Genomic DNA, 21950 nt, shown 5'->3' with positions numbered 1-21950 from the left:
AATCTCTTTTTTTTGCTTGTTTGGTCACAGTATACTACAACTCAAACATTCTGAGCTGACCCAGTGGGACATGCAAACATTTTCCATAAGAGCCTTGTGGTCAGTGATACACAGGTTCAGAACTCTGGGATCGATTACTAACAAGCCATGAGAAATCAGAAATCATTTCAAGCTCTTGTACTCTGCTTCTTTGACCATCACAAGAGAATTCAACTTTCTGCTTAATTTAGAAAGGCTTGGGCTAAAGATGATTTTAAGTAACATATAATTTTTAGTTATGTTTTAAGTAAAACATAATTACCTATAATTTTTACTTATCACATCATAGGATAAAATTTTATACATTTTACTAATAGCAGGAAATAAATTTACTAATAGCAGGGAATAAAGTATGTGGTATTTCTGGCATAGGATGAATATACAGGTCCAGATTTTCACAGCTTCTCGTTTTAATGACTGTTTTATTCATTAAAATTTGCAAAATGAGATTTCTGAGTTTGATTTTCTTCAGGGGATTTTATTATTGCATTATGGTTTTGAAGCCCAACAGAAAGAACATATTTTAAAGATTCTGTAAAACAATAAGATACTAACATATAAATACATACATACATATATATATGTATGTGTGTGTATATATATGTATATGTGTGTGTATATATATATGTATGTATGTATTTTTATGGTTGAGTAATCCAATTCAAAACCAATGGAACTGTGATACCACAAAATACCACCCAATATTGCCTATTTATATGAGAGCACGATGTCTCTGAATTCTTAGACAAAACAGTTTAGATATTAAAGCTTAATTCCAATATGGTTAAGCTCTTATAGAACTGTGGTTTTAATTTCAAATTAACCAAATATGGAATTTAAAAAAAAAAAAGACAAAGCTCACTGGGTTAAAGATTTCAATCTAACAATTTGATGGCATATATTTTCTTCTGGGTTCTTCAATTGTATCTGCTACTCAAACTAATAAAGAAACTAGTTTGCCTCTAGTGACTCTTTAAACGAATTATATCATAAGCTACCTTTTTATGATCTTTTTCTAATACCATGGACCTCTTTTCACCATTCTTGCAAAAATTAAAAATTAAAAAAAATTCAACTCTGGACATGATAAGCCACTAAGAGTGGAACCAAAGTTAATATTTGAGTGCAGGAATGTCTTGAGTTAAAGCAGTGGTAGAATTATAAAATTATTTTAATTTTGCAGCGATCTTAAAACTAATTGTTCTAAACACCATCTGACTGATAAGGAGCTAAATAGTAAACTGATGTCCAGCTGACAAAATGTTAGATCAGCTACCACATTTACATTTCGGCATGAGATGATGAACACAAACAGAAACTTAAAAGCAAGATGACACATGTGATAAAGAGGAATGTTTGCTACTAGGGATGCTAGGCCAGATGTTCCACTGACTTTGTCACCTGAACAGGATGTTCAACCTCTCTGCCTTTTTCGAACCTGTAAAATAAGGAAGTTGGAGTAGACTATCTCTAAGGTTTAACTTTCTCTGAGTTTTTAATACATTTATCTCTGTATCCACAGGACTCATGCACCTCTTACTGCCTCCTCACTTTGGCATCAAACACCACACTGTGAGTGACATCTAGATCTTGCCAGTGACTTTCCCATACAGGGCCTAAACTCAGTCTCTGATTTTCTTAGCCTTTGAGGTACATGGATGGGTGCACCTTGGCAATTATGATTATGTGGTAATTTTCAAGCTCGATTCCATACACGTCACTTTGGTTCTGTTTCCTCATGGGTAGAAGGAGGGATATTCCACAGCTCCGGGCTTAAACAGAGGACTTAGCCTCTACTGGCTTAAAGTAGTGGAGGGTTAGACTCAATATGTGGTAGCCTCTCTTTTTATTTCAATAATATCCTAAATTTTAAAAACTGACTTTTCTGAAATTGTCATCTTTTTTTTTTTTTTTCAGGGATTGAGGAGGTATTTATATATTTGCCATCTGTTTTTCAGGTTAATTAACACTCTCTCTCTCATACTTCCAAGCCTCTTGGTTTCTTCTCTGCCTATGATGCATATTCCCATGTTTTCACATAACTAATTCTTTGTTTATGTCTTAGCTGCATCAGGGAAACATTCACTAGTCCTTGTGATAACAAGGCTCCATTAACTGTTTCAACTTTTTCTAGTGAGTCTTCATCTTCTGAAGGGGCTAGACAGCTAACAAAAATACATTTTCTTGACTCCCTTGCAACTAGGGTTACAGATAGATTTGGTTTCAGCAATGAGGTAAACTTGAATGAGACCTGAATTTCAAACTAAAGCAGTGACACATGGGAAACTCATTATTATTTTTGGGGGACGTGACTCTGGAGGGCATACTACAGTCCTGTAGCTTGCAGTTCTGCTAGCAGTTTTCTGACTCTGGCCTATGTACATGGAAGTTTCCATAGTGAGCCAGATCTGCAATTTTGTTCCATGACTTATTCCTGGGGTGACTTATCTACCCTTTTCAATCATTTGAAAGTACTTAAATTCTTTTCTGCTTAAAATGGCTGTAGTAGTTCTTACTACCTGCAATTGAACCCTGTTGATGCTGTATTTTGCAACAAATGCATTTGTAGGAAACAGAGTCTCAAGGATAGGAACTGGAGTTTAGATACTTGACCTGATGGGTTTGAAGGCAGAAGGGGCTTGGTTTCCATTATAGCAGTGGCTCTCAAAGTTAAGTTCCTGGACCAGCAGCATCAGCATCTGGGAACTTGTTAAAAATGCAAATTCTTGGGCCCCAACACAGACCTACTGAATCAGAAACCCTGGGAGTGGGGCTCAGCAATCTGTGTTATAAAAAAACCTTCTAGGTGATTCTGATGAATGCTGACACTGTATTAGGGATAGGTTATTGGTAGTAAATGGCTGTTAATAGTAATTTCAAGTGAACACTTTAGAACAAAATGCCTTTTCGTGGACCCAGTGGTGACTGCCATATCACAGTGTGATGGGCAGAAACTGTAAGTGGGTTGGCTGCTTCTTGCTGTGTCAGAGTGATTAAAGAAAGAAAATGAAGGGCTCTGGGCTTTAAATTTTTGGCTCAAATAATGGTCTGAAAACAAGGGAATTTTTATGGCTTTCCTAAAAGTCTATTTCTTGTAGCACTGATGTAGCCAAAACCCAAGTGCAGTCTTATTCTACAGGTTGGTGAATTACAGTATAGGTTGGAATCACAGACTTGCCACATCTCCTATGTGAAAGTGAAAGCACTGATTAGGAGGGAGTGGAACACCAAGAAATGGAATTGAGACATTTGAAAAAATCTAGATAATGACATGTATCTCAGACCATTATCTCCAGAATATGTTTCTATGTAATTTCACAATGTTTTATACTTTACAGTCCTACCTCTTTTTCCTGACTGTAATTACATAAATTTTATAATTATCTGACTCTTTATTCATTATTATTTTTGGAGCACTTAATATAATGCCTGCATAGAGTAAGAGTTAAATATTGAATGAATAAATAAATGCTTTTTAAAATCATCTAGTACCTAACCAGTTCTCTATATTATGCAGAAATATTTCATGTAAGTTTAATTTGGCATACAGCTATTGCATAAATGTTCATCTTAGTAACGAACTATTCTACGGTAGAAACAACCAATATGTTGTGGTACCTGCCTTTTGCTCTTAAAGTTCAATTATTCAATTTATTTACTTTTGAAAAATTTTACTTATAATTGAATTTCTTCTTTTATCTGCACAATGAATATTGTTGTAATTTTTAAAACTCAGTTCCAGCTTGTCTTAATAATCATTAAGATTTGATTCTCTCACTTCCAACAACACTAGAAACCCAGAATGAGAAAGCAGTGACCAAAAAGTTTTCCAATTTTTAGCTGCTTTTGTAGGAAGTTACTGAAAATGGTGAATTCCAGATTGCTCCCCATAAGTAGAGAATTGGTTATACTTTATGAATAAAAGGTTTACATTTTTTTTGTGCTTAAAAAACATGACACATTTTCCTCCAGTAAGCTTTCCACCTACCTATTCAGCTTAGGCTAATTTAAACATGAATGTATAATTTCTTTTTCTTTTCTTTTTTCTTGAGACAGAATCTTACTTTGTCCCCCAGGCTAGAATGCAGTGGCACAATTTTGGCTCACTGCAACCTCCACCTCCCAAGTTCACCTGCCTCAGTGTCCTGAGTAGCTGGGACTACAGCTGCATCCACCACACTGGCTATTTTTTGTATTTTCAGTAGAGATGGGGTTTAACCATGTTGGCCAGCCTGGTCTCACACTCCTGAGCTCACCTCGGCCTCCCAAAGTGTTGGGATTATAGGTATGATCCACCATGCCTGGCCAAAAAAATGAGTGTATAATTTCTTGAGTGCTTATTATTGGAATGTCTAGTGCAAAAAGGCTTGGAACATCATAGGAACATAAGGATTTCAATGGTATTGCTACTAGATATTGAAAATTGACTTCTCCTCCCCTCCCTGTTACTATTATGAACAATAATACTTAATGGGAGAATATGTACCAGGAACTCAGTTACTACGATTCTGTGAAGTAAATTCTTTTATTATCCTCATTTTACAGAGAAAGAAACTGAAGTACAGATAAGTCACGTATTCGCCTGAGATCACAGACCTAGAATTTGAACCTAGGCATCTCTCTCTTTCTAGCACCCAATGCTCCATCTTGCTATAGTCAAAAATATGAAAGTTGACAATAAAAACATTATCTCAGTGACCCTCCCTCAACATGGCTGGTTCTATCACCAGTTTGTAGGCTGTTTTATATATTTAATATACTCTTAAATTATTTATAGTTTCTTAATCACTTTAAGGGAAAAGAAAGCAAAATCTTATTAAATGTATTGAAGGAGCTTAATCTGCGTTTCTTTCTCTTTCATGCTAGATTACAGGCTTTCTAAAAGTCTAGGTTTTCTGGAATCCATTTATTTGATTCACTCATTGATTTAATCATTCGACAAAGCACATAAACCAAGTTCATGTTAAGCAATCACTAAATGATAGCTACTATTATTATCACCAAGAACTAATAGCCTGATGGGAAAGATAGACACAAAACTGAAATGCATAATTTTTTAAGTGGAATAACAGAAGGACAGATGTTAGTAGTTTGTCCAAGCAATCCCTAACAACACAATGATAGAGAATATGAGTCTACATTTTACTTTCTTCATTAAAGAGAATCTTTCCTGAGCTTTATCAATGCCTCACTTAAGACAAATGACAGCCTTTCTTTTGCTCAAGTCTGTATCATTATGATGGCCATTCACACAACAAAAGGGATATTCTCGTGTCCCTTTTACACATGTATAAAGAGTGCCTTTTTGTTTATTCAATAGAGAAGAAAATTTATAGAAAATAATACCTTTGTAAAAGATATGGTCTCTTTGAAGCCCATAAAGCATGTGTTTTTGGAAAATAATATACTTGGGTAAAGTAAATATAATGATCATTTAAAAATTATTATGTTTCTAGTTTTTAGAGGATCTTTCATGAGAAAGGCTTATATTTAGGCTACAGCAAAGTCTCTGGTAACTTCAGCAGAAAATAAAGACATGTAGCTACATGGCTATGCAATTTGCTCAATTTTGTAATCTTTGTACAAAAAAGGTCATACTGCTATCAAAGGCATTCTGCTTGCCTTAGCTCTGAAGCGTGAAATCTTTACAGCCAAAATAAAAATTACAGAAACTGGAAACAATTCCTAATAGCCAACTGCTAAGAAAAGGCTCTTTGTTCAGAAAGTTATTTATTAAAGTAAGTTTGGAAAGAAGGGCAGTGATGGAACTTGGTCTTCCACAAAATGTCAAATTCTTCCAGGTAGCTTCAGTGTTGTATAAAGACATTTTGTTACATTGCTTCTTGGTATTTATTCAATATGAATGGTTAAGAGGAAAAAAGGTTTCAATTTTAATAATCCATTTTTTAAAGAAATTATTTTTATTAGATATTTGATGGGTTGCATCAGGGGCTGCAAGGAGATTCTGCTGGATATTTTAAGCTCTTCTTATCAGCCCTGACCACCACCCCATGTATGGAGTGATAGTCTAATTCCAGGTCTTTGGATAAAGCCACTTTGATGGCTACCACATTACACCTTATGGGAGACTATTATCTCTCTTCTCCATTTTCACATGCACAAAAGGGGTGTTTTTAAAGAAGAAACCACACAATTAGTTTATAAAGCTTTTAGAATTTATCTTTTTCCAAGAGAGAAGTGAGACCAAGGACAGATAAGAAACAAATCTACTTTTATAAAGGGAATGAGTATGAAACTCAGTAAATGGAACCAAATCTTGCAGACAGTAAATAAATGAATCAGGCACAGTGGGAATGGACTAGTATATTTTCTTCAATCATAGCATCAACATGTTACATGATTTTTCCTTTTTTTCCAACATTATATAAGTGAATCCCTCTAAATCTCTATAAGAAAGATGCACAGACTATAAAATGCTTTATAATGAGCTTATAGTGTTTCAAAATCATATAGAAATCATGTAATAATGTTAAGATTCTGATATAATATGCATACATTTATAAGAAAAACTTAAGAGTAAATTTATGACTGCAATTGGGACTAATATGCACAGATCTGGTTACCATCTTGGTCACTGAGTTCCAAACATAAAAAGTATACTAAACTATGGTGTTTAGAACTGTATAGAGCAGTTAGTATGGAAGTTCAAGAACAGTACCCCTATACTTTGGAGCTAAGCTTATCATTGGAAATAATCCACCAGTAAAACGAAATCAAAACAGACAAGATTAGCCTGTCACATGAAGGCAGGAAGAATCACAAAGAAAAATCTAATAATCCTTGTCAATGTGAAAAACATGTAGCCCAGTTAATGTTACAGACATCTATAAAAATCAATGTCTCAATCAATAGTGTACAGAAACTTCAAAGGATTGTTTAAGAAGATTTCTAGGACTGTTTGAGGAAGACAACGACTTACCTCAGGTCTTCCCAACCACTGAGTTGCGGACTGGTACTGGTCCGTGGCCAGTTAGGAACCAGGCCACACAACAGGAGGTGGTGAGAAGTGGGAGTGAGAATTACTGCCTGAGCTCCACCTCCTATCAGATCAGTGACAGCCTTAGATTCTCATAGGAGCATGAGAACTATACATGCAAGGGATCTAGGTTACATGCTCCTTATGAGAATCTAATGCCTGATGATCTGAGATAAAACAGTTTCATCCGAAACTATTCCTATACTCCCTACCTCTCCACTCCCCACCCGCCAACCAACCCCTGGAAAATCTGTCTTCCACAAAATCAGTCCCTGTGCCAAAAAGGTTGGGGACTGCTGTCTTACTAGATGCAATAGGAAATTACAGTTCAGTGATAGTGGTTATCAAGATATAGGGCTAATAATTCTTTGTTAAATTGCTCAAAATTTTTCTGTTTATAATTTGGCCATCCATACAGAGTATACGAGGGAATATGGTCATCTTAACATAAGGAACTTGATCTGCACTATAAGACTGACTTAGGCATCAGAGATTTGGGTCAGTTATCTGGCTCCGAACCTTACTGCTGTCACCTGCAGCAATCACACAGGTGCCTGATGAAGACAGGGTCATGTGCTATTTCTGGCTCTGAAAGGTTAAGGTCAAGATGAGGAAATTCTGGCCTAAGAAATCCTGCCTAAGTGGTCAGCTAAGCTATAAGGATTGAAGTGAATCAGCACTGACTCTATGACAAAAATAAGAAGCTATTTTATAAAACCAAAATCTAATATATATTTTACTGTTCTAATAAGAAAGGAAGGCAAAAAAGGCTCTCAGTCAAACAATAAATCAAGTATTTACCTTCTAGTTGTTCAGATAATAAATAAGCACTTACTATATTCTAATAATTAACTTTCAGGTCAGCTGGGGTCCTTTTATTATTATCTCAGCAACTTGTGACTAAGGATCATTAAAAAGTAGATTGAGGGGCAGGATTATTTGAGCCTGGGAGTGTAAGGCTGAGGTGAGCCATAGTTGTGCCATTGCACTCAAACTTGGGTGACAGATTGAGATCCTGTCTCAAAAAAACAAACAAAAAAAAACTGTATATTTCAGGCATGTCAACTACATTCACCTCATTATGCAAAACAATTCTTGAAATTTTACCTCTTGTATAACTAAAACTCAATATGCGTTAAATAACATTTACCCATTTTATGCTGTCTTGAGCCCTTGACAAACACCATTTTACATTCTGTTTTTATGAGTGTGACTATTTTATATCTCATATAAGTGAAATCATCCATCATTTTGTTACTGGCTTATTTCACTTGAAATATATTCTCAAAGTGTATCTTTAAATGTCACAAGATTTTTTTATAAGACTCAATAATATTCCATTGTATTAAATATGCCTTCAAGGGTCCCATGTTGCATGTTTTATATATAGATTCATAAATGGAATTGCTGTATTTGATAATAATTTTATTTTTGATTATTTGAAGTACAGTTATAACATTAAAAAAAAGAAAAAAATATATGGCAAAATGCTCAGTTTAACACCTAACTATGCTACCCCCAATTTTAAGCCAAGAGAAGGTTAGATTTATAATGGGTTAAAATCCTCAAGCAACAGAAGTGGAAAAAATAAGGATTCTGAATTTCCTATCAACTAACTACTTTTTTATAATTGGAGAACTTTTTCTGGACACAGGCATAAATATTTAGTATATTTAATTCTCTTAAGAATATTTAAAAATAATAGTTAAGAAAATATTTGACAGGTTTTCAATTTATTTTAGGTTTTAAATTGAGATAATCAGACAAATGACAAAGATAGCAATTTTGGTGATTGCTGGATGATACAAACACCTGTGTAGCTAGGGCTGTACAAGAATTTTTATTTGGTTGATAGAAAACTAGAACTGAAATCGGTTGCTGAATTTCAACCAATTTAAGTTAATTACTTGACCTATAAGCTATGTAACCCTAAATTTCTCAATGCAGGTGCCAGAAATCTATTTTCCAAATGCAACAACAGCTGGTTTTGAACAATACTGCAATATAGCAATTTTCAGTTATTCCAAAGTATTTTTCTCTTGCTAAAATTATAAACATAATTGAGGAAATAATTTTCAGATTTTCTGAAAGACTGTACTATTTTCAAAGGGAAAAACAAACTTGAATATCCTGACTTTTTTAGTATTAAATATAATGGTAGAGTGTAACCCTCACCTTCATTTTAGAAATAACTTAACCCCACAGTGCCTGCAGGCACTTCAATATGTAGATAATTTCCAAATCACCAAACATGTTGCTTGAATACTACATCTTTCTAGGAAGAATAGACAAATGGGCCAATTAAGCCTGAGGTGAATAATACTTTAAACTTATTAAGCTTTGTAAATAATTGAAAAACTGCTCATTAGTTCAAATACTGTCATGAACACACAAAATAAATATAGACAATTCCACATGAAGTTAATCCCAAAAGAAGCTTAACCTTTCAGGTGAAATTAGTATTTCAAGTTCCTAGAATTGTTCTTGGCAGTTGACTCAGTTTCACTGGCAAATGACTCATTTTCTTACTCATGGATTTAACTGAGAATGTTTACAAGTCTTCATTTCACTCCGTTGCTTTCTAACTTACTCTCTCCAGTGCTGTGCAATCTTTTGTGGGCTCTGGATCCAGACTGCCTTGATTTAGTACTGGCACCATTCCCTGCTTACAACCTAAAGAGGTCCTGAGAAGCACAATAGAAACTCTCTAAACCACAAATGTCCTCTTACAAAATGCTAACAATACTGATCATGTAGGTGTGGATTCAGTAAACTTAGTTGACATACACAAAGAACTTAAAACATGCTCGGTATACAGTAAGTGTTCAACAAATGTAGCTATTATTATTATCTCTCCTCTGGTTTGGGCAAAAGAAATGTTGCTCCTTCATGCCTAGGCGCCTCTTCAAGGTCCTTATCTCTTCACTGTCTTGCATTGTTAGCCTCACACTCACTCCTGGGCCTCCGCCTTTGTCTAAGAACATTCTGCCTCTCTTGCTTGTGAGCAATCCCTGCTCATACATTCAAAACCTAAGTAAACAATAAAAAACTTCACGATTCAGGAAACACCCTTCATAGCTGCTCCTCCATTCTCTTTTAAACAAAGCATTATAATTTTTGAATAGTCTATATTCATTTCTTCCACCGTTTTCTTTTACTTTTACCTTTTGCAGTTTCACTTCTTTCTCAGTCACCTAATCAATGAATCCAGCAGCTTTTTCTCAATCCTCATATTTCTCAACCTTCCTACAACTGATGAGATCTCCTCCCTTTTTGAAACTGTTTTATTTTCCTTCTGTGCCACTATCCTATCCTCACCCTTCCTTCCTATTTAACTAACACTTCACTACCTTCTGAGCTGTTTTCTTTTCCCGTTCCTTCCATCTAAGCCTATATTCACAGGAGCTCTGTTCTCCATCTTTCCCTACCTCTCTGCACTCTCTCTCAATTGATGAAGCCCTTTGATTTCACTACCATGGGATGTTAACTCCCAAATCTCCACCTCTAATTCTGAACACCACCCCATCATTGATCTAGTCCTGCCTTTTCTGATTGCTGAGATGTTCATTTGCTTGTTCAACCAGCACCTCAAACTTATCTTGTCCTAAATCAAATCTGTCTTCTTAATATTTGTACTTTTATGAGTTAATGTCACCATCATTCTTTGAATTGCCAAGGTCAAAACATTTGGATCATCTTTCCTCTCTCACTCAGCACAGTGTTCTGTGCACAGGCTCTGAAGGTAGATGGTGAACTTGTATCCTGATTCTTCCACTGCATGGCAGTGACCTTGAGCAAGTCACTGAGCTTCTCCAAGCTTCACTGTGGACTTCATAACATAGTTATGAAATTTACATGAGAACACAGTTGTGTAGTTTACATGAGAAGATGTATGTAAGGGCACAAAGAGTTTAGGATGTGGCAAACTATGATGTGGATGACAGAAAAACAATCTCAATGATCTGTTCACACTCTTCCCATTCCTTATATAACTCTTGTCACATCTCATATGGACCTTACCTATGTCATCACAAATACATTTAAACACAGGAGGACAACCTTGGTTGTAAGTGTTTGAATGCCTCAAATTTTCATTCATCTCAGCCAAGCCATTCCAAATCAAGACCCAGAACCCAGATCTACTTATATATCCATGTGCTTTTCTCTCATTGTATGCAAAATACCAATGTGAAGAGAATTCAGGAAGTGACTGTATTTGACCCCCATTTCAAACAACATTTTATAAACCATATGGTCAGAAATTGAAATTACTCTCAATTCTTGAGGATGCAGAGTAGGTATCAGTAACAAACTATAAACTGTTTTGTTATTACCCTAGCCAAACAACCACCTCGTGTTCCCCATTTTCCCAGGAACTGAAAGAAAAGTAAATTTAATTTTGGCCCCCAAAAGATTTAACGATTATAACAATTACTAGAAAATAATATCAGAATCATACATTATATTACACAGTCAGTATGAGTTATTTAATGCCTTTTGCTTTGTATCATCAGTGACTTTGTATCCCTGCAAGAAAGCAGAGTTAAAGATTTTTATCAGTGTCCATCTAAATATTTACCGAATTTGGTTAAATTAGAAAGAGGAGAATTACCGCTAATGACTGTAGCTCTCTTGTTTCTTCCTCTGCTGCTGAAGCATGATACGACAGAACCTACAGGGTAGGAAAAGAAGTCCAGGTTACACAGGAGAGATCTACTAAATGTAGACTATAACTTCAATCTTGGAATTCTGCTAAATCTATTTGAGAGATAACTAGACTCCTCAGAATGCCAAATCTTGTCTGCTTTCTTCAACCGTGAAAAACTCAGATTTAGATTTTATTGCTGGTTTTTGAAAACAAAAAGTTATACTCCCTATGTTTAAAGAAAACTCTTGCAACTTTCATTCTGACATTATTGCTATAACAAACACATTATTTATAAGCCGGTCTAGAAATAACTTTTGGCTCAAACTTGGCAGAAAATTTATTTTGTTTTTTTAAAACAATATTGACTTTAGTTATTTTTGCTTGTGTACAGAATTAAAGGAAAAATCTTGGTGTAATCTGACATTTTGATGTTAGTATTTGGAAAGAAAGTAGTCTAGAAGTGGCTCTCAGACAAGTCCGGTAACCACTCTAGAATTCACACAGAAAAACTGGATGCCTGAGACATAATCATACAGACTGAAGGATCCCTTTACACTCCTACAATTTAAGAGCTGAGAAGAAAGTAGTGCTGGCCAGTAAAGCCATCCACTGAAAGTTGAGGACACTGAGGCTCAGCGATTCTCATGATTTGGCCATAAGCTCACACCTAGTGAGAAGACAAGGGGGCTTACGACTCAGCTTTCAATTCCTAACCTAAACACAATTCATTACTTAGAAGAGTTAAAAAATCAGGCTTACTAATTTCCGTTTTCAAAAGTGATCATTTCTAAGTACAGATTGAGCATTGCAAACGTAAAAATCTGAAATCCAAAATTCTCTAATAAGCATTTCCTTTTGAGTTCATGCTGCTGCTCAGAGAGTTTTGGATTTTTGAACATTTTTGGGTTTGAGATTTTTTTGATTTGGACTACTCAACCATTAAGTATAATGCATGCATTCCAAAAATCTGAAAAAAAATGCAAAATACAAAACACTTATGGTCTCAAGCATTTCATGTAAGGGTTACTCAAACTGTAATGGGATTTTTTTAAACATTCTTTTAGGTATTTAAAATATCTATCATGCTCTGAAAGAATATTTTTTAAAGTTCATTTTTGACAGAGACAACAGAGATTTACAACAAAACCCAAAAGCTTAAAAATCATTGATAAAAAGGTAGCTGATTTTCAAACTTTAAATGGCAAGTAAAGTAATTCAGCAACCCAAACCAGTATTTCTTGAACCAGTCTTCAAAATTTTTAGTAATTAAAAATCTAAAGCCAAGTGATACATATATGTACTATCTTATGATTTAGAACTGTTGTGATACTGTACTACATTGGATCTTTCTTGGCATTTGAACCATTAATCACTAGAAAACCTCGGGAAACTAAGAGCTGCTCTCTCCTGCCCATGTGAAATTGATGGGTCATGGCTGTAACCTGTTACTGCTGAGACCACAGTGGTGGTCCCCAAGAAAAGCTAAAACTGTGACCATGAGTTAGACTAATATTAATAAGGGCAGACATGGATACATGCATAAAGAAATGACACAATACATTTTAAGTTAAAAAAACAATTTTACTACACACAAAAGATAAAAACAGCACCTTACAAATGGGGCCTAAGGATTAACTTTGTTAATACATATAAGCATTAGAATACAATTGAAACATTAGATAAAATTTAGTTGTTTTTATTGTCAACATTGTTTTATTGTTATTAGAATGATCACAACTTCCAGGTCAAAATAATTCACTATCTTTTGAAGAGCAGAGGGATTTGTGCCCTTGGCTTTTATCCAGTGGCCTCATAAAGAAAGGAACATTTTTTTCCAGGTTAGATCTATGATCATAGAAATGACATCACATATGACCTGAAATCAAAAACATTTTATACTAGGTAAAAGCCTAATTATCCATATATTTAACTGACGGAGAGCTATAAAGTAAAGATAGAACTAAATCTCAATCATGAAATATTCAGAGATTTTAAACAAAGTAATACAATGTCTGGCATTGCTTCAAACTAAGCCAGTGGGAGGGGAAGGAGAGTGCAGAGGAGAGAGGTGGGAACGGATGGACTGATACTGGCTATGGGTTGATAATTACTGAATGGATGATGAGTACTTTAGGGTTTATTAAGCTGTTCTCTCTACTTCTGTATATATTTGAAACTTTCCATAATAAAACATTAAAAAAAAAAGAAATAAATTCTAATTGATAGCTGACTTAGATTCAATTTTTCAGTGAAAAACCATGGAACTGAAAAAATTAGATTAAAAATTATATATATGATATATAAACACATATATACACAGATATATGTACATATGTATATATGTATATTTAAAGCTATTTGTATACATATGTATGTGTGTATATGTACCTAATTGAAAATATATTTGAAGTATATACTTGTGTGAATATGTGTATATATATACTTGAAACAGATTTCTGCTGGTTATAATTCAAGTCTTTTATATAATACTATAGCAAACCTATTAGTACAATATAGCAGCCTTTCATATAATACTATAGCAAACCTATTAGTATAATATATTTAGCAAAGAAACCTATTAGTGTAATATATTCAGCATAGAAAGTAAGGGGTACTATCTGGTAAATTTTAGATAATATATGTCCCTCTAGCTCTTTAGGTTAGGTATGTATTTAATGAGACACTGAAGTAAATATTACTATATCCCAAAGACTGATTTTCTCTAATTTCAACTAGGTAAGAAATCTCCACGTTATATCAATTGAACATTTTCTAGGCAGTTAGTGAAACATATGTAGAAAGGACTGACCCCGTTGGAATAGGTCAGTCCTATGTGAGAAAGGGCCTTCCTAGGTCAGTCCCTGGCAGCCAGTGGTTTCTTCACTTCCTGCCTGCACATTCAGAGTCACTTGGGGGAGCTTGGTAGCCATACAGATTCCCAGCCTCTACCCAAGGATTACTGAATTAGAACTTTGAGAAGTAGGGTATATAAATTTGTAGTTTGAATAGTTTCTCTGATGATTCCAGGAGTTACAACTCTTCTTGCTATTTGTTGATTTTATTTTTTTCTTCTCCTCACTTCCTCATTCCTAATTCTCTCAAGAGTGCCTAGGGTTTCTGGGTTTTTTTTTTTTTTTTTTAAATTTTTTTTCACAACTGTTCTCATAGAGAGATGGGGAGGCTCAGGCAATGGGAAAGGGACAGATAAACTATAGTGGCATCCTGATGATATACTACAGTTTATCAGGATGAATGGATTATTCAAGTCAATATTGCTTTTTGCAGAAAAAGCAAAGGCCTAAAGGCATAAACATCCTGAGTTGTGGTTTGGTCATACGACCTTTGACAAGTTTCTTAAATATTCTGAGTCTTAGTTTCTTTCACTCTTTAGTTGAGGATAACAAGGATCTCATCATCTAAATCACATAATTTTGGTGAGGACACAATGACAGAACACACACACACCAGGAGTGACTATGAGGGAAAGGTACAAGCTGAGTGTTTGGCAGTAGGGAGTGAGGGTTCCCTAAACTTCACCCACCTCCAATGTGACCATTTGCTTGGCCATGGCTCTCTCCACTGCTTCATACATCTGCGTGTTCTGGATCCCTAAGCCACAAAAGATGACAAAAGCTTCCAGAAACTGTTCATCATTTCGATTGAAAGGCTTAACCTTACCAGTATTCTCCTCGATCTTATTAACAAGTTGGCAAACCCCTATAACAATCAGAGAAATTGAGCAAACATTATTGTTAATTATCATAGTTTTGTTGACTTTAATGTACATACCCAAAGATTGTCTTATACTTTTCTCTTAAAAATGCTTGGTATGCCAAAATAAGCAAATGAACCTCTACAAATATAAGCAAGAGAAGTAAACAGAATTTATATGAGAACTAGTTTCACGTAGTCTTAAACGTACATTGCTGGTGTTCAAAAAATCCTAGAGTACTATTTTCTTCCAGACTCCGTCATGAATTTTAGATCAGTTGAGTCCCCAAAGACAATTTGTCCTTTGGAAACTAATTGGATTTTTGTACACTTGCCAAGAGAACAATTTTGATGCACATCAGAATTTTGGGTCACACAGATCTCCTTTCCTTACTGAGAAACCAGAAGTTAAAAAAAACACACAGTTACATACAAAATAGAATGCAGAAAGGAGGCAACTGACATAGGCAGTCTCAAATTTCAAATCTACACCTCTGCATCCAGGAGAATTATGTTTGCAGAAAATTTTGATATTGCAAATAATTATGCAAATAAAAATGACTACTTAGAAATAAAAGTCAAATAGTCAATAAAAATGGAAGATTACATCAACATTAAGATAAATCTTTACTGAACTGACTGTTCTATGGGTTTCTGAGCCTCATAGTCTCTCTGATGAGTGACCTCACAGAGGTCACTTTGGTGACCCAACCTACCTATCTCTCTGTAAACAAAGTGTTGTTAAAGTCCTTGTCACTTCTGTCTCTGAGTATTTAATAACAGACTTCTACCATGTGCCCACTGTGGGATTCTGTGGGATTGGCGTTGTCCTAAATACTTTGGTAGATACATGAACTCTAGTCTTCACAATTTATTCTGTGAGGTAGATGCGACCATCCTCGTTTTACAGATAAGGAAGGTGAATCTCAGAAAGGTTATTATCATTTGCTCAAAGTCACTTAGCTGGTATGTGCGGGTCTGAAATTGGATCCCCAGTCCAGCCTGGCCCAAGGGCCACTCTCATCTGCCATGTTACCTGTCAGATCATTGCTAGAAGTACACTGGTTTCATCTTGCTTGCCCACAACCTCTGCTCCTGCTTTTCCACAGGCCTGTACTACTCCCCACCGCCTTCCTTCCTGCCTCCCTAGCTGATCCCTACACCTCCTTCACAATGAGTTCCAGGAGGCCTCCCACTTACAGGTGAGGCAGACATTTTTTTACCCCCTTAACATGATCAGTTTGTGTATCATGGCAAATTTTATTTCTATTTCTCTTTCTAGACTGTCAGTATCTTGGGCTTAGAGATTTTATTTATTTTTTTCAGCTCTACTTCTTCAGCTGGCAAAACACCTAGCATATAGTAGGAACTAAAAAAATGTTTTCTAAATTAATGACAGAATGTAGAATTGCAGCTCTGACTGTAACTACTTTCCCATGAAGGCTATAATAGTCTATTATCCTTTATCTTTCCTGGAGCTCAAAAGGATTTCACAGAATCTGGAAGATGGTTGCACATTAAGCCCCTTTACCTCCACTGATGTTCACTTTCTTCGCTTTTGGTGCTATAAATGATCTAAACTCCTTTTTGCTCTTTTTGTTTATCTACTTTAAACAGTAAACACATCTACATGCCTATCTATTTGCATTAGTGCTGCAGAAGTTAGTTTTTTTTTGTAATCAATTATTCCATAGTCAAGGAAACTTTAAACATGACATAATGAGTTTGGACACTGCAAGTAAAAGCCATATACTAAATGGCAATCAGCATTCATTATCTTAAATGCGTGTATCCTGTGTATGGCAAAAAACAAGAACAACACAACAACAACAAAAAAACAAAAAACAAACCAGGGGTTATGTCCTTCAACCTTTCTGAATCTCCAAATTATAAATATGGAACTGTTTATATAGACTTCTACCTCCTAAATCACATTTCCTTGAGAGTCACGTTTCATGCCCTTATCCTCACATCACAATGAATTGCCTTTCAGATTTTCAAAAGTTTTCTCCTACTTGATAGCTTTTTTCATAAACAAGATTTAAAAAATTACTTCGTAAGAATTACCACACGTATGGCAAGAAGAGTATAACACAGAGGGGTTGAGATGTGAATACCAGGTAGTCTGTGAGGCTTATGACCTAGCTAAGTAGCTCTCCTGTACAGCAGTTCAAATCTATGACTTAATCAAAATTCACTGAATCAATATATTAAGAGTTATGAAATTATACCTATGGAATTGCTCACAAGTCTTTTAAATGGAATGTTATGTGTACAAGTACTGAGGTTCTGCTATAATCAATACAGCTCAGAACAGAAGAGCTAAAGTATACCCAGCTATTGATCCACATTATAGATATAGATATATGGACACAGAGTTAAGCTCTGGGGAAAACAACAACAATAAGCGAGTACTGAAGACAAATCATCCATTAAGGCATATAAATTAATTTTCTTTTGAAAGTGAGGCCATATTTATATAGCATTCCTGATAATCCCATTGATCTCTTAACGCTCTTCAGAAAATTTAATTATCTCAAACAAAAATACCCATGTTAAAAAAAGTTATTAAGAAAAAGAGGGCTCATAACAAATGGAGTTCCCTGTTTAAGAACATCAAAACCTGGGCACATTACAGATAGAGTTTTCACAATTTCTTCCTTAATGACCTGAAAAAGTAAGGAGTACAGTAATGAAATTTAAAACAGGAAATTTGAGATGCCACATTACTAAGAAACTATTCCAAATCAGAATCACTTATATTTAAAAATGAAATGTTTATTGCAAAACCAAAATTAAAAGAGAGTCATCTAGCAAAAGCCCATTAATAAGTGCAATCATAAAATAAAACTGCATTAAAAAACATATAAGGGGAAAACCAAGAAGTAGTAAAGTTAGATAGTAAAATATAAGCGTTACCTACCATTATTATAGAGTTCATAAAGTACTCAGAATGTCGTCATCATAGTAGGTCAGAAAGCTAGTTAGCATTGAAGGCACCGTTGGAAATTATGCTGAAGGGACTAGATGGCTTCTAAAATTAAACAGTTATATTTCCTTTTTCATAATTCCAGGGATCGGATGTTGTTACCAGCCAGTCTTCCTCCTGGCTCTTTGGCAGAACAGGGGGTCAATGCTTATACCCTGTTTGCAGTCTTATGTCCTCTCTACCACACATAACATGGACTCCAAAATTAGCATCCTGCCTTATTAAAATGTAAATCATACCTTTATCACCTGTCTTGCAAATACTTTTGTTTCTGGACTTTTCATTTGTCAGTCATCTTAATTTGAAGAGGTTTTTGCTGTATAAAAGATTCAATTTTTTAAGGAGCCAAAATAATTATCCTTATAATACTCAACTATTTAGTGCCTTGCTTTTAAAAGAGGCTTCCTCATTTTAATATTATAGGTAAACCTATATTTCCCCTAGTATTTTTATAGATGTATCATATTACATTTAATCTTATAATCGAACTTAATTTTTCCCCCAACTGCTATTGGAGTCTTGTAACATCGGAACAGTTATTCATTCTCTGATGATCTGAATTGTCACTGTATATTATATTCATATTTGTTTTAACTATGACATACTTTCCCCACATTTTAATATTTTTGAAATCAGTATGTGTGTTATAATCAATAGCTTGTCATAGTAAATCGAAATCACATTTTACTTTGCTGGAGACGTAAAATGGTGTCTTTCATTCAAAAGGCATCTTACTTAAAAATAATGAAATATACTCCACTCTGTTATATACAATAACACAATTTTATATGCCAAATTATGGGTCTGCATTTAGACTTTCTGTTCTGTTTCATCAATCTTGACATGTCTTTTAGCACCTATACCATACTTTTAATTATTTTGGTTTTATATCATTTTAATTTCTGAAAGGGCAGTTCTGCAACCATCAGCTATGATTCTTTTTACACCTCCAGTTTTAAGTATTATCAATGTTTGTAAATGTTGATCAGGAACACCCCCACCCAGATCTCACAAGGATACATATTAAAATTGATACAAATCTAATCTGAGGACAGTTGATATCTCACAAACTAGATTTCAATCGCTCCAGAAACGTATTCACTTCTTAATGATTTTTAAGTCACTCAGAATTTTGTAGTTTTCCTCATATAAATTGTATATATTTCTGGCCAAATTTATTTCTTGCTACTACAGTAAATGGGATTTTTTTCCTATTGTTTTCTAACAAATTTGTCTTGGCCTATATTAACATTATTTCTCTTTAATAATTTGATAATGAGTGTCCTTTTAAAATTCTTATTAAATAGGTACTTTCAGCTAATTCTTTTTGGGTTTTCCATTTGACAATAATTTGTAAGATATTTTATTTTGCCTCTTTTATTCTGTGTCTCACCTTATTTCAACTTTGCTTCCCTTCTGATTGCTTTGGTTAGAATTTCTTTGGGCAATATATATATTTTTTGACAAATTTTTTTTCAGTTGCTTCCATGAAAAGTTCTAAAATCCTCTTGAGCTAGTTATTGCTTATTACCAATTTTTACAGAAATTCTCCATTTCACCAAATGTTAATTTCTATTTGCTACACTGTAATATCAAGTATCTTTTAACATGTCTTCACTATCTGTAGTTACAATCCCTCTCTCATTCCTATTTGCATTTCTCTCTTAATATCCTCATTATCTGTTGGAGATTTGTCTATTATTATTGTCCATTAATCTCTTGTTTTACTATTTCTTCCCATTTCATAAGTCTATTTTTTTCAGTTTTTTTCTTCTACTTTCTTTCTTCTTATGTATATTATATATTTGGGAAAGGCAGCAAAATGAGAAAGATAAAGGTGCTGTTTTTCTAATTTCTATGGTTGAATGTTTAGTTAATTTTTTTCATTATTTCTTAATAATAATAAAATATTCAAAGATACATAATTTCCTCTGAATATAGCTTTGACCATGTATGTTGAGTTTTTATGTTAATATAATAATTAATTTTCTAAAATGCTGTAATGTAATTATGACTTTTGATTTCTTCTTTGTCACTTAGGAGAATGCTTTCCAGGTTCTGAGTGAGTTTTTTCTTTCCAACTTATCCTTTTATTATATATTAATAGTTTTAATGCACTGTGATCTATGAAAGTGGCCAACAATTCTGCTTTTCAGAAATGACTTTGTGTTGTGTATCATTAATATTTGTTGATTTCTGATGGATATTTGAGGATAATTTATATTTTTAAACTCTGAAACATGAAAGTAAAGCTATATATATATGAATTCGATCCATTTAATTTTTATCAACTCTAATGTTTTCTTATTTTTCCTATAATTTAACACTGACAAGTATACTTCAGGCCCAGAATGATTATCATTTTGTCCACCTCTCCACATCTTTTTAACAGCTTTAGTTTTTGTATGTCAATGATGCTATTTAGTTTATTAGCATTCACGGCAATTACATTTTCCTCTCTGGGTTTTCATTTTACTCAATGAAAAGGGATTCTTTACATTATCTTTTACCATAAATTCTACTTTGTTTGACAGAAATATTGTTATCCCTATTCAATTTTTGCCTGTGTTGTGTAAAATGTGTCTTTACAAATGACATATACTTCACAAGTTCCAGGAATTCCTTAGTGTTTCTGATCCACTAAAGACTACTTCTCTGTTTTCTAGTGCTACTATGAAGTTTTCCTTATTTTTCCATTTCTTCAGTCAATTATTGAAGCTGTGATCTTTACATTTATTTTTATTATATAGATCTTCATTTCTATAATTTTAAGCTTTAATATCTTAATTCTATTTTTTTCTAATGTTCTTCCACCTATTACTGCCTCTTCACCCTACAGTCTTATTTACTTGTGCTTATCATAACTAAGCATAATTTACAATTCTCTAACTCAGAAAAAACGCAATGTATACCATGGAAGACAATCCACCATTTAATTATAAACAGATGATCAGTTAGTGATATTGCCAAGTGATAACATTTAATATGAAACGTAGGGCCGGGCGCGGTGGCTCACGCCTATAATCCCAGCACTTTGGGAAGCCGAGGCGGGTGGATCACGAGGTCAAGAGATCGAGACCATCCTGGTCAACAAGGTGAAACCCCGTCTCTACTAAAAAATACAAAAATTAGCTGGGCATGGTGGCGCACCCCTGTAGTCCCAGCTACTCGGGAGGCTGAGGCAGGAGAATTGCCTGAACCCAGGAGGTGGAGGTTGCGGTGAGCCGAGATCACGCCATTGCACTCCAGCCTGGGTAACAAGAGTGAAACTCTGTCTCAAAAAAAAAAAAAAAAAAAAAAAAAAAAAAAAAAAAAAAGAAAAGAAAAGAAAAGTAAAGTGAATTAGAAGTCAAATTTAAGCTGATATAACAGTAGAATACTTATTTATGGCTTGAAACTCTATTTCAATGCACAGAGAAGCAGCTTATCTCTATTCACCTATTTACAAGGTCCACCCCTGAGTAATTTATTAAATAAAGCCAAAATAAATTAACAGAGTAAGATAAGATGGTATGGGAGTGACAGTCAATGATTCAAAAACTTATTGATGCCTGCTCAAAAAATTC

General features: G+C 34.4%; 1 protein-coding gene and 1 long non-coding RNA gene across 4 annotated transcripts in view; one reads left to right on the top strand and one right to left on the bottom strand.

Moving 5' to 3' along the window:
- LOC105731312 (uncharacterized) overlaps nucleotides 1–21278 on the top strand; it is a 48727-nt gene extending 27449 nt beyond the window's left edge. The window contains exons 6-7 of the long non-coding RNA XR_010345392.1: nucleotides 16505–16597; nucleotides 20425–21278. This is a non-coding gene — a long non-coding RNA (uncharacterized LOC105731312). The remainder of the gene's footprint in view (nucleotides 1–16504; nucleotides 16598–20424) is intronic.
- Nucleotides 1–21950, bottom strand: part of PDE5A (phosphodiesterase 5A) — a 128453-nt gene that overhangs the window by 30240 nt on the left and 76263 nt on the right. For all 3 annotated transcript variants that reach the window (XM_064383916.1, XM_064383918.1, XM_064383917.1), the window contains exons 10-11: nucleotides 15226–15401; nucleotides 11649–11708 (exon numbers count right to left, since the gene is read on the bottom strand). In XM_064383916.1, coding sequence (XP_064239986.1) covers nucleotides 11649–11708; nucleotides 15226–15401 — 236 coding nt within the window. The remainder of the gene's footprint in view (nucleotides 1–11648; nucleotides 11709–15225; nucleotides 15402–21950) is intronic.

This window comes from Aotus nancymaae, unplaced genomic scaffold (assembly GCF_030222135.1).
Source record: "Aotus nancymaae isolate 86718 unplaced genomic scaffold, 86718_ANA_hifiasm-v0.15.2.pri h1tg000033l, whole genome shotgun sequence".
NCBI classification, from domain to species: Eukaryota; Metazoa; Chordata; class Mammalia; order Primates; family Aotidae; genus Aotus; species Aotus nancymaae.
The sequence above is the reverse complement of the archived record's forward strand: the minus strand, read 5'-3'. Positions and strand labels throughout refer to the sequence as shown.